The following is a 13,830-nucleotide window of genomic DNA, read 5'->3' as shown; positions in this document are numbered from 1 at the left end:
TTTTAATACTCTAAACTGAACATTCATCATTGTGCCGAGATCAGGGAGAAGATTCTGATGCAGAGGGCTCCTAAGAATGAAAATGTTTTGTTGTTTCTTTAGACTTTAAATGCAGCCTGGATGCACAATTTTAAGTACTCTTTGAACCATTTTGCTTATTCTCTGATGAAAAGCTTCCTGGTCAGGTCTTCTGGATGTCTTTCGAGGATATCTAATAAGTTAGCATATAAACTCAAAAAAAGCTTGTACTTAATGCACAGCAAGTGATTTTGTTGTAAATGTTCAAAGATCTTAGAGTATGGTTCTACAGTTGCATATATATAGAAGAGCACAATAAAGTCAACTAACACAAAATGCTTATCTGATTGTTTTCCATCCATCAGCAGCACCATGTATAGCCCAATTTTGCAGGATCAGGCAAGTACCTCTATAAAATTGAGTGCAATTCTTTTTCATATTCCAAAGACACTGTGGCTGCCCCATCCCTGGCAGTGTTCAAGGCCAGAACAGATGGGACTTGAAGCAAGCTGCTCCAGTGGAAGATGTACCTGCCTGTGGCAGGGGGTTGGAAATGGATGAGCTTTAAGGTCCCTTCAACCCAAACCAGTATGGGATTCTACAATTCAGACTTGCATTTGGTTCCTCCACAGCCAACACTGGTGCAATCCTTAAGATACTGATCACCTTTAGCGAACACTGCAATGGGAAGGTGAACACAACCCTTGGTGAAAGAAACCCTTTGCAATATGGGAGAGACACAAGTCCAGCACTGCTTTTCGGCTGCACCAGGTTAGGAGCTTACCCTCAAAACAGATCATTCACAGAAACCTACCTCAACCCACATTTACTTTTCCTTCTCTCCTATTCCAACAGATGCTGAAAACTTACAAGAGTGGCTGTGGCTCCATGAGGGATGGGGATCATCCAACAGCGGGTGACAGCCAAGCAAGCAGGCAGGACTAACATGCTTTATTCCCTTACATACATCATCTCAGCCACACTTGAAATCATTTCACATCCTAGAATGTCAGTGTGGATAACCACTGTCAGAACACGACACGGAATCCCCCCAAGTCAACCACAGGTTCAGGTAATCATGACCTCCCTTTTTACAACATAAATGCGTAATTTCCGCACCACTCTTTGATGAGGGGACCACAGACTTAAAAAGAGGAAACAATTACAGTCATTAGAATTTCACCCAAGCATGAGATTTAATCTCAGGCCATGGTCTTGCCAATGGCTGTGGGGGTCTCAATGGAGACAAAATTGCTCTGTGGGAGAAAAAATGCCTCGATGATGACATTAGTCAGCAAGAGAGACTAAGCTTTGTCTTCCATCCAACAGCACGGGCAAATACAAGGAAACCATTTTCCCTCCCCCTCTTCTGGATCCTAAAAAAGAAAACTACAATAATTTTGTTTCTTTCTCTGAACTGCAGCTCTTGCATGCTTTGGAAACGCTCCCCTCCAAAGCAGTGCTGCGGGAAGGGAAGTCTTTCAGAAAAGTAGATTTAAGCATGAATAAACATCTATGACAAAAGACATTTCCCCCTTGCCTATTCTGGTTAATGTAACTGGATAGGCCTATCAATTTTCAGACACTTCCATAGCTTCTCCTTAACCCAACAGGTTCTCAAAGACCGTTTCAAGTTTTACACATACACAGGAATCATCTCTGAAATACACTCACCTGCTCTACAGTGCATCTGATGGAAAGAAAAAGCAGGTGAAACCTTGCTGAACTAATCCATCATTAAAGAGATGTGCAAGTAGGACCTATTCTTATTTAGGACACAGCGTACGGTTGGCATGTAAGACCCAAAACAAAGGAAAACTTTGGCACAGATGACAAGAAAGTGCTACGGCAAAGTGGATTAAATTCACTTTGCTGGTGCTGCAGAAAAAGCTGATCTGCAGTGGACAAAACCTTCAGGGTCCTTCAACAACATGAAGTAAAATCAGACGTTTTTAAACAAAATCATAAGCCCAAATGAATCCTCTCTTCTCTGGAACTTTGGGTGAGGGCTCTGAATTCTTACCCTGGGCTCACATCTGGATTTCTTACTCCTGCTCATCACCCTTTACCCCCACAATGCTCCTGAACACAACTCATTTCTATTTATCCTCTCTATTCCACTTCCTTTCCTTTCACTATTCACAAACTCATTCTGCAGGTATATTCCACATCCATACACACATTTGTTTGTCTGGTCACCACCACTTGTAGTGCTGGTAATTACAATCTAATGTAGAATTAATCAGCTTAAGTGTGAAACAGAGATCATAATTCAGACTGGAAGCCAACACTAACCATTTCATGTTCACTTGAACAGATTAGATAGGCTGTGCAAGAACATTTTAGTAGAATAACTGATTAGGAGATGGGAAATATGACTTATTGGTATTTATTTAGCCTGCAACACTTTTTTGGAAGCAAACAGTTTAAAGGAAGCACTTGTGAATGGCTATTTCATCTGAGGTTTACAGATAGCACAGGATATTCTCTGGCAGAATGCACAGTATCTTTGCAATCACAGCTATCACACAAGCTGCTCCAGCCTGTCCTTGCTGGAGCTCTCGCTCAGTTTGCTCTGTTATGAGCTGTGTCCCACAGAACATGACACGTTCAAGAATCCAGCTGGAAATTAGCATCACAGAACACGCATCCCTCCTTTCCAGCTTGCCAGGCCAACCCCAGGGTGCCCAGGCACAAAACAAGCTGCCAAGCAGAGAAATAACTTCTTATTTCGCTGAATGGGCTTTTCCACCACCAGTGCTGGGGTTGGTTTGTTGGCTTTGCCAGAGGACCTGTCCCGTGTCTGCTTTACCATTATATCCCAGACATTTCCATCTGCATTTTGCTTCTCAGGGGGTGCGGGGGGGGGGGGGGGGGGGGGGGTGATGAACAGCACCTCCCAACAACCACCAGAGAACACATTATCACTTCTAGTGCAAATGCCATAAAAACAGAGGGAAATTAAGGAAGCCAAGCCCATGACTCCATCATGCTAAGCTACCTATCAATAGCAGGTTCTATACATAAGCAACATACCATTCAACTTGTATCTTGCATCTACTAATTGAAGGCAACTTCTAAACAGAGCTGTAGACCAAATACAGTAGAACCTTTGGAAGCCGGTTTGGTGATTAGCAGCCCACCAAATTGCTAAATTGGACTATTTAGCAAGCAAACATACCCATCATCAGGAAAAACACTGCTTTGAAAAATGTGCTTTAAATTCATTTTGACAAGGGTCATTTTAACTATAAACGTGCTTCGTATTTTACAGCAAGTTGTTCTACATTTTATGAAGCTATTTATAAGGAGTCATTGCATTAGCCAATATTTAAAAGCATCTAAAAATGGATTAATAAAGCTTGACCACTCTCCCAGACAGCTTACAAGATAATTTCAAGCAAGGAGAAATATGAAGCAAGAATGAAATGAAAGGGCATGTGGTTATTTAATGAATGCTTGCACACAGTATGACGGAACAAAGAAATCCTGTTTTTAAATCAATAGAAAGAATGATCAAAACCAGCTCAGTCAGCACCATTACAGGGCTTGGTTATTCTGTTTTCCTGAGAAGCTGTCAAGTTTGTGTCAAATAACAACTGTGAATTAGCACAATTTTGTTGTATACAAGTATGCTCCAAAGCTGCGGAGAAAGATTCTCCTGTATTAGCAAGAGACAATTTCACATTCAAACACGGCTCCATTCAGCCACTCCTGTTTGCAACCTACGTTTGTGATTGAGAATTCAACCATAAATCACATCTCCACAAGATACGCACAATTAAAGGGGTTTATTTTTTAACTGACCACAGGAAACAGCACATTTCTGAAGGATTCTAACAAGAAGGAAGTAAGATTATTCACTATAGCTACTGAAATCAGAAGATAATGACTCTTTTCCTTCTTTTCAACCCAGAAGAGAAAGACTCTTCCACCTTGCTCTCTATTATTACTTAAGAGTTGATGTATCGTTCGGGAGGGGTTTGGACCTGTAGAACTTCAGTGGGGAGATAACCTTCAAGTCAAAAAGGCAGAAAAGAGCATAGAATAGAAACTGCAATGGCCAAGTAGAGGAAATCTTGGAACATATCACTCAAAAAAGCATTAAAACACACAGAAATCAGAAGCATAAATAAATGGAAAGTTAGAACCGTTAAGGTTATGATACAAATTCCACATGAGGACCATGATTTTGAAGTGCCCTGGTACACACACAAAACCAAGCTTCATTCTACTCAATCTCACACAACAAACTCCATATAGCACAGAAGTGCTTCAAACCAAATTGAGTACAACTACCATGCTTTTGCTCAGCTATTAAATTACAGGGGGAGATGAGTTAAGAAATAACGTGTACACCAAATTCCACAGTTCTCACATTGCTGACTGCTTTATAGGACAAATATGTATCTACATTTATTTAATATATAGATAACTTTGCATAGATGTAAAATCAAAACCCAGCCATTTCCATATGGTTGAAAACCAGTTGCTTCGGCTCACCTGTGGTACTTGATCTCACGTAATGCGTAACAACACACCATACGTTGTTGTTATTGCTTAAGCTATAAAAGGCACTATCCGAGCTGCAGATGAAAGAGGACTAACCTTCCTTAAAACACAGAGGATATTTGCTTTAGGAATGGGAAAATTAAGCCACAGTTGTGTTCCAAATCCTCTACCTAATCCCGTTTGGATTCAAAGGAAGGTCACTCACCCAGGCTGACCTGCTACCCTGAGTCCTTACCACCAGCATCCACAGCGTGAGCAGACACTGCCCTCTTGTGCACTACACTGCCCAGGAGCCAGAGCTGCACTTTGGGAGCTGCGGAGCAGGAGTTTCGAGCAGCAATACTTCGGTACCAGCTGCCTTTTCTTTATGCATAGCTCAATTTAAAACGTGACTTTTGCTTCAAAATGGCAATAAAAATACCCCTTTAATTCATCAGACAAGTATCAGGCACCAGCCTATATATAGTGAATTATGATGCTGTTTCAATTTTAAGAGAAAAGAGTTGTCATTTACAGCTTTATTTGCATTTTTAATACAAATTGATGTCAGCAATTTCTAAGCACCACAACCCCAACAAGTTTAATAGGGTTTAAAAAATATCCCCACCAGTGCTAGTTGAACTCTCTCAGCCCATGAGTACTCTCATTCCACAACACCACATCACTATAGCGAGGCTTGTGAATAGGGATTACATGAGAGCTGTATGTAAGTATTTTTTCCCCACCAGAAAAGGGTCATTATTATGTTATTCTCACTTCAAACTGGCAGCCCAAGTCCTCAAGACTCTCCATGACTTCTAACTAGAACAGCATCCCCTGGACCACCCAAGTCACTCTTTCCTCCAGGGAAGAACAGGTTTTCCTTCCATGCATCCAGTCAACAGCAAGAGGCCTGCACATAAATGTAAGTCACCCATACACACACCCTACAACTATGAAACTACCTGCTCACTCATCTGGAATGGGAACAAGAACAATCCTATCTTCTACCTACTTACACCTACCTGACAGGAGGATGGAGCGAGGACACAGCTGGTCCCTTTTGCCAAGTAAAAAGCAACAGGACAAGAGAAAACAGCCTCAAGCTGAGCGAGAGGAGGTTTAGATTGGAGATGAGGAAATGTTTCCTCACTGAAAGGGCAGTCAGACATTGGAACATGCTGTGCAGGGCAGTGATAGAATCACCATCCCTGGAAGTGTTCACAGTGTAGACAACTCCCTCAGTGACATGGGTTAGTGATGACCTTAGCAGTGCTGGGGAGAATAACTGGACTTGATGATCTTAAAGCTCCTCTCCAATGCATCTGATTCTATGATTCACAAAGGTATTGATAAGCAGAAATTCACACCAATAGAAGTGTATTCTCATGACAGTAACGCAAAAGTAACCCCAAGTTCACAAATCCCCTTAAAAGCTTACAACAAACTCAGCAAAGCAACTCATCTGTGATAGAAGTTGGGGAGGAGGGGGTTGTGCTTTATTAACCTTACAAATAACCTGCATCTGACCGAGTCTGAACGCTGGTAGTGAGACCACAGCCCCCTTGATCTCCCAAGACTGTTTTCATTGTACTCATTTGCATCAGCAAGATGTGCTTTCGCTACGCTCATTTCCCCCTCCCCAAGCTCTCGTGCGAGTTCAAAAGTCTCGGCCCCTGCGATGTATCAGGTATGAATTAATACCCTTCCTTAGGAGAACACGGCAGCAAAGTGGAAACAGACACTTGCAAGGCAGCTTTCTTTGAAAGGACCTGCAGGGACAAATGGTGACAATGAAGCTCCAGTTAGAGAGTGAAGAGGTCGAAGGTTCAGACAGGCAGAAGGATTACAGAACTACAACTCGGGCAGAATTCCACCCCCTTCCCAGTTTAGACAACCAGGGTCAAGCAGTAGCTTTCCAAATAAAACCCTAAGAGGCTACTCACTCCTTTGAACTTCACAGGATAAAAAGAAAAAACAATTTGCTTTTCCAGAAGTTCTTTTGAGGACCCATCTCAAAACCAAAGAGATAAAGGGCATGACAACAGCTCACCTAAATCAAACACTGCAGCACCCGTTGCTGCGTGGGGAAGTTATGGGGTAACGGTGTTCTGCTGGCTTTGGGTGCATGACATGAACCACCAGCACAGAAGATCTCTGCTATTGCTTAAACTACTTCACTCTGCAAAGCGGTCTGAAAATGAAATCTGGGGATTGAATTTCTCCTGGCAGATGAACTCACAGAACCTCTCTGTGGGCATCCCTTGCTGCTGGACTGGTTCGAGAAACTGCTCCAGACCTCACTGCAGGCACAGAAAGCAAGTGTAAAAGCAGCTCTTGCCTTACTTCAGTGAGCGACATTAACATCAGCTTTGTAGGAGATCAGAGAGCTGAAATTTAACAGACAGAAGCTTATAAAACCCTGTAAAACCGTGACAGAAACTACCCCATCTTGGTGTGAAACATTAACAAAATACCACTCTGTAGCAATGAAGTAGTAAAACCAGCAGCACTGCATTTTGTGGTCATTCCTTCAGTGTAGAAAGCAAGCATAAAGCTGCTGTGGGTGTTTCTTAGTACTTGTGACAAGCTAAAGCATTGACTCCTAAAATTCAGTTATCCAGGTTTGTTTTCTCTGCTTGCCAAGTCATCTACAAACAGCTATAAATACAATATTTATTGGGCTGTTTGGAACACAACAGACAAGACCCTGCTAGAAGATGGGTAAAGTCATTGAGAAATAGTTTTGCTCTTGCTGTTCAAAAGCATAAGGCAAAGAGAAATACATGACACAGCCCAAGCCATACAGCTATGCACAATGACTTAACACCTTCCTGCCACAGCAGACACACGAGCGACTGCTGCTGAATAAACCAGCATGGTTTAAAGCCATGATAGAGCAAGTCATTTATTCCCTTCCAACCTTGACTGTCACCTTCCAGCTAAAACTTGGGGAAAGCATGTGGGGTGGAACTGTGCAACATTTCCAATTCCCTACGTGCAGGTAAAGGAAAAAAACAACCCTCTTGTGATTGTACATTTGATACCGTTTGTTTTCAAGGACAAGCTTTGCAAGAAAAATGCAGCCACACAGGATGAAATATGACTTCCATTTTCCATTCCATTTGGTTGCTGCTCAAATATTCTGCATTCATTTTATCCTAATGTACTGTCTCAAAATAAGCATCTTGTGAGTGACTGTCAGAAGTATTTGCAAGGTCAAGCGCTACCTGGCATAGCATGACAAAAATGCAATACTAGAGGCAGCAGTGAAAAAAAACACTTCAAGAATTAGCTACAGAAATATGTTAAAGAATAGTAAATAATACTATTTAATCTGTAAGCAGATTTAGCAGCTTTGCACAGCAAAGGAGTTAACCCTTAGAGCACTGTGGGAGCACAGAAAAGATGACAAGCTACTGCAGGGCTTGATGTCAAAAAGCAGCGTTTTAGGGAGTTGTGAGAGAGCTGAGATGCAGAATAAATATAGGGAAATAAAGCACTTTGCACTTCAAATTTAAAAACCTTATCTAGAGAAAATCTGCATTAACACAGAGATCACAGATTCCATTGAAAAGAAAAAAGTAGCAGCAAACCTGGCTGCAAAGAAAATGCCTGGAATGGTGAACCCTGAACACTCATGATCAGGAAGCAGATGAAAACAATCTTAAGTGTTTCAAGTTCATTACCAGTGAGGCCCAGCTTTCCATTTCTGAAGAGCTAGAAAAGCTGGCAATACCAAAATCCTGACACCTACCTACTGAAGGAGGTACCCTGTTACACACCATATGCTTTACTTCAGTTGGAGTTTCACCAAACCACACTAAAAGTGTAAGCATCTAAAGAGTCCCACAGGCATAGTTGAGGTTTTACCATCAAGGTTTCACCTTTTAAACCTGGTAGTAAACCAAAAAGGAATCCACTATCAAGACACACATTTGCTATCAAGCAGAAAACTGGAATCTCGAACTCTTTAGTATTAACACCAGTATTTCTCTACCATTCAATACATAGATTTGCAGTATATCATGCTAATCAAATGTTTTCAGCAAGATACATAATCTGATATAGCTGGAACTAAGTGAATTTAACATGCTTATGTGTCTGAATTGCCACCTGTAAAGAATCACTTTTGCTGGGAAGTAACTCTCATCTAAGTCTGGTCCACTGGCCACATCTTTTCTGCTCCCAGCACAGCCTATCACTAAGGGAATCTGAGTAATTGATTCAACCAATGAGGCCATCTGGAACTAAGCGCTTTGAAGTCCTTCACAAAAACCATAGGAAACAACCCGAAGTCTCTATATTAACCAAGCCCCCAGATAAGTATTAAAGTGATAAAAAAAGAGCTGGTTTTCAAAGTTTTCCCATGTCCTCCTCATGAGGAAGCTCACCCCGCTCACATGAGCTGTTTCTGGCAGAAAGGAATGCCTAACTCCAAGTTGGTCAGCACATCCCAGAAACCTTTGCCAAAGTAAACGCTGTTCCTTAGAAGCTAAAGTGCTCGGTCACTGCAGAATGAGCGCCGATGTAAGGAACAAAAGCACCCTAAAGACCACAGGCTCGGCCAACGGAGCACTCAGCCTCACCTCCCCCTGCAGGTATGCGCCAAAGGGCGGCGCCAGGCGCTTCCCTGCTGATAAATGGTTGTTACCCTGTGCAAAAGTAACACAAACACCACATCGGCTGCTAACAAATAACGCAGCTGTCCAAAGGGGGCTCATCCATGCACAGCAATGTGGCCTGCAACTCACCGCAGCTGACAAGCCACACACGCTGCAGCACAAACACTACCAGGGTCCCTGTACCCGCGGTTACCCACCCGAGAGGGCTACAAGCAGCCTGCAACTGCCACTCTTACACCCTCAGCCAAGCACCTACCCCCTCTCCATCCCCTTCAGAGATGGAAGGGGGAGGTGTTATATCGCATAGAACGAGGCGAGCTCATTGTAAATGAGCTCTAATGCAAACCACATTAACCTTCTGACATCACCTACGAAGACTGGACGGGAAAGTCACTAAAAGCCACAATATTCTTTCCAAACAGAAGGTCATCGTGCTAGAACTGCCCATGCTCTGCAGAACGGCAGCACAAGCACGCTCAGAGAGCGCACCATAGCGCTCAACCACGGGGAACTGCAAAGCGTTACAGCTTTAAACAAGCGAGAAAACACATTCGCGTGGCCCTTAACGCCACAAACGAGGTCTCCGTATACATTTAACTTTTTTTTCCCGAGTAAGCATAAGAAACCGAGCAGACCGGACGCCAAAGCGCTCCCATTAACTCACATTCACCAACCGCTTTTGCACGGGAATCCCCGTTTTACTTGGGGCAACCACCGAGTGCGGAAAAGGCAGCAGACCCGTGGGAACCCGACCTCCGCCCCAGCCCTCCCCCGGCACCCGACCCGACTCTCCCCTTACCGCCGATGATGGTGCGGATGAGGGAGGCGTGCCCGGGGCAATCGACCAGCGTGAACTGCAGCTCTCCGGGCCCCGGGCCCAGCTGCGGCGGCAGAGCGGTGCGCAGGCAGGAGAAGCCCAGGTCCAGCGTGATGCCCCGCGCCCGGCTCTGCGGCGCCCGGTCGAAGGCGGCGGTGGAGCCGGTGGTGCTCAGCGCCCTCGCCAGCGCCGTCTTCCCGCTGTCGATGTGGCCCAGGACCCCCACGTTCACGTTGAGGACACGGGGCCCGGCGGCCATGGCTGCGCTGCACCCGACCGGTCCGTCCCAACAGCGCCCCTGCGGCAACGCGGGCCCCGCCGCCGCCGTTCCGCGGCCGCCGCCTGAGCCCCGGGCAGGGGGAAAGCGGAGCCCGGCCCCGCCGCGGCTGCAGCGAGGGACCGCGGGCACCGGCTGCCCAGCGCTGAGACACGCGTTGAGGGCCGCGGGCGGGCGGATGGGTGCCGGGAACGGCAGCGGACTGCGCGGCAGCCGCTAACGGCTGGAAACCGACGGCCCCGGCGGGCAGGCGGCTCCGCTCACCTCGGCACCCGCTCGCAGACCTCCGCCGCTTCAAAGCGGCCTCACCCAGGCGAGGCCTCTAATGAGGTCTCTTGATGGTCGCACACCCCGCAGCTGAGCCCCTGCCCAGGTGAGGCTCCTCGTGGCCCCATGGCAGGAGGAGGGTGCCCCGCGGCACCTGCGCTCCGCTCTCCTCATGCCCACGCTCATCAGGGATCGCAGGGCTGCGCCGCTCCGCCCGGTCCGTCTGCGTTGTGCCTGCAGGGATACCCCCACCCTGGTCCCGCTGCAAGTGCGGTGCTGAGGTTTGATCTCCGAGGCGCGGACAGTGCAAATTGACGTGAAAAAGCAGGTTAAGACCTTGTGAATTTGCTCAATCAACAATTTGGGGGTTCGCAGAATTCATTTTCCTGTAAGTTTGTGCGGTATAAAAGTCGTACCTTGAAGGAATTAAAGATAATTAAGATTATCAGTGGTGATGGAGAGCTCACCTGCAAACCAACAAAAAGGGCCCCCAAACAGGTAGATGAGCATCAGCGAACACCTGAGAGGCCAGAGCAGGGCTCATTTCACTGCTTTAAGCCACCTGACTGTACTGATAACCCGGGTCACACAGTGCCAAATGCATTACACAATAAAACTGACCACATGTGTTCTGCATTTTCAATAGTGACCACTGAGTAATCCTAAACATCACTTCAAATGACAACAGCTGCTTGCAAGCCAAGTAAACAAGACTATTATGGACACAGGTGCCCCACTATACCAGATGTGCACTATATTCCAGAGATCTTTTTCTCTGGGAGCAGTGCCAATGCATTTTTTGCTCTCCCCAGGAAGTAATATACATTGCTGATAGCATTCAGCATTCATATTGGAGTAATGAATGAGCCAGAAATGTAAGATGACTTGCTTAAGGTTGTCAACATCACAAATGTAGTTTTTAGGCTTTGATACCAAACTCCCGGGTTTTTCTTTCACAGAAAGCTGTTTCATGTAGCAGTACTTTCAATGTGAGCTTGCAGAGCTTTAAAGCTGGGTACAAATCGTACCTCCTTCCCAAGCACACCTAAGTCAAGGTGACAGAGTCAATAACTTGGTGACAGGAAAGAGAAAAAATAGCTTTCCGTGGTATTTTGAGACAACTGTCTCCCTAAAGCAGCCACACGAACTCAGAAGGAGCACTGCCAGCACTGAGCTAGCCCCATTATAATCAACTTCTTAAGCTGAACAGTTCAGCTTGATGGGAACTCTGTCATAGGAGCCAAATAAAGCATCATGTCACTTTCCAGACCAAGTTCCCAGGCTTTGGATAGTTTCCTGTTAAATCATAAGGCTCATGTATGTTTCTTTGTCCTGAATGTCTCAATCTGTTACATCAATAAGTACTTACAAAGTAAAGGGCAAGTATACATATACTCCCATATGAAACAACCCTATGCAGTTGTAATCCACACTGGTATCCCTGTATCACATTTCCTACCATTGCATTCCTTTTTTAGCATTAATTATTAGATGACTTCAGAAGGAGGAAGTGGACAAAGGTCTAATTTCTACACCAAAAGAGGCATTATCCAGCAGTCCCCCCAGAACTCCTAAAATAACTCCATTTTCAAGCTTTGACAAAGTAAAATGGTCTAAAAGCGGTTGGCAGTGAGGGGAAGGAGGTGCCCACTCACAGCATACCTGTCTGCATGACTTGAGAGCCCATGGATCTGATTCTACAACCTATCTCTTGAAGCACAGCTCTTTGCAAGCTCAGGGTACACATGGTACCTGTGAAATGAACACACACCACCAATGTCAAGGAGGAGAAATGAGAAATCAACACGTAAGCACTTTTATTCAGTGGTTAGAGGTCCATTCTGTTAGCTTAGAAAGCTTTAGAATTAATTACAGATTTGGAAGTTAAGGAGTTGGTATTCATTAAGATCCATCATTCCTGTTGCTTTGATGAAGAGTAGAAAAAAAATCTTCCAGCTCATTTTGCAGGAAAAAGCCCAGAACCACAAAATATCACCCAAGTCTTGATATTACTATGGAGAAGAAGGGAATGTGGCAAAAAGAAAGAATTCCAACTTTTCCTGATTCTTCTATATCACAAAGCAAACAGTCTATAACATTTAGCTGTTTTCCTTGTTTTCCCCTTAATACACCCTCCCTTTCTCAGTTGTTCTCTCCTGTCCTCAATTTCTTCCTTAAAGAGTGTTCACTTTAATTGCTAAAGTTTATGGACTCATGGGAGAAAGGGCAGGAAGTCAGACTTTGGGGATAGGGTAAAAATGTAAAGGTCATTCACACACTTACATGCACATACTCTCTCTCACTCCAAAAATAATACACTATTTGACAGATCCAGGATTCGGCATGTCCCGTTGAAATTTGAAAGCTTATGTGAAACTGGGCCACGTCCTGTAACCTCAAACATTTAGTCTAGGAAAACAGCTCTCAAGTCTCCAGCTCCCACATCGGGTATCGCATGACGTCTGTGCCAAATAGGAGACCTCAAACAGGGGGGCAAAAGAAACGGTGGTAAAATGAGTTGATTAAAGCTGGGGAATAACAGCTCAGACTCTTAGTGACAGGTATTGTTTTTTCTGGTTAGCTGGCTGGTGAAATAGTCAATTATACTCAAAGCACCTATAACATGAGATGGGCAGAATGGTCGAACAACCTACTCATGTTCCATCGGGTGGCATGGACAAAGGAGAAAGATGACTCATGCTTTGCAATGAAGTTATTTTACCCTCCCCCTCTAATGTGTTAACTATTCCTAAACCCCAAAATCCTGTTAAAAATTGAGGTTTAATATTTCCTTATACCGATGCATCATTACACATCAGACAGCAATTATAAAGGAGCTTTTAAACTATTTCTGTTCTAAACTTTCCAGTAGTTCTACTTGTACTCTGCTCCTTTTGGGGAATAAGCAATTAATCCTGTGTGGTCTAAAGGGTTATTGTTTATTTTCCCCTCACCCAAATGTACTCTTCTCCCCCTTGAACTGCAATGTCAGTACAGTGCTCAAAGAACATATGGAATGAGTAAAACAATCAATACAATGAGCTATGGCAAACCATGCACAGCCTACGGGTGATTGTAAACCCCATTAAGCAGCATTAGCTTGAGCAGTTAAGAGAGAGAAGCCAGCCTCACATCCATTGAGCAAATAAGTGTTTCCTGCTTCTTTTTCATACTGAGATTTCCTCTTCTACTGCAAATACAAACCCAAATGATTTCCATAGCATTTTCTGCAGGTCAATACGAAAATGGTTACTTCATCACAGCCATAGATTTAAGTTACAGAATACCAGAGGTCACCAGCAAATAGAAGTTCTAGATTCTATTTTTTAGACATC

At 44.4% G+C, this 13,830-nt stretch overlaps 1 protein-coding gene across 2 annotated transcripts in view; it reads right to left on the bottom strand.

The window, feature by feature from the left end:
- The window catches only part of EEFSEC (eukaryotic elongation factor, selenocysteine-tRNA specific), a 107,987-nt gene that overhangs the window by 92,342 nt on the left and 1,815 nt on the right, over positions 1 to 13,830 (bottom strand). Inside the window, exon 1 of one of the 2 annotated variants that reach the window (XM_005142229.3) lies at positions 9,934 to 10,229. The exons of the other annotated variant lie outside the window; for it this stretch is intronic. Within the exon in view, the coding sequence (XP_005142286.2) occupies positions 9,934 to 10,210 (277 nt within the window). The 5' untranslated portion in view covers positions 10,211 to 10,229. Of the gene's footprint in view, positions 1 to 9,933; positions 10,230 to 13,830 lie in introns of those variants that run through there. 2 annotated transcript variants of the gene reach the window in all.

This window comes from Melopsittacus undulatus, chromosome 9 (assembly GCF_012275295.1).
Source record: "Melopsittacus undulatus isolate bMelUnd1 chromosome 9, bMelUnd1.mat.Z, whole genome shotgun sequence".
Classification (NCBI taxonomy): Eukaryota; Metazoa; Chordata; class Aves; order Psittaciformes; family Psittaculidae; genus Melopsittacus; species Melopsittacus undulatus.
This window is presented reverse-complemented; position numbering and strand designations above follow the sequence as displayed.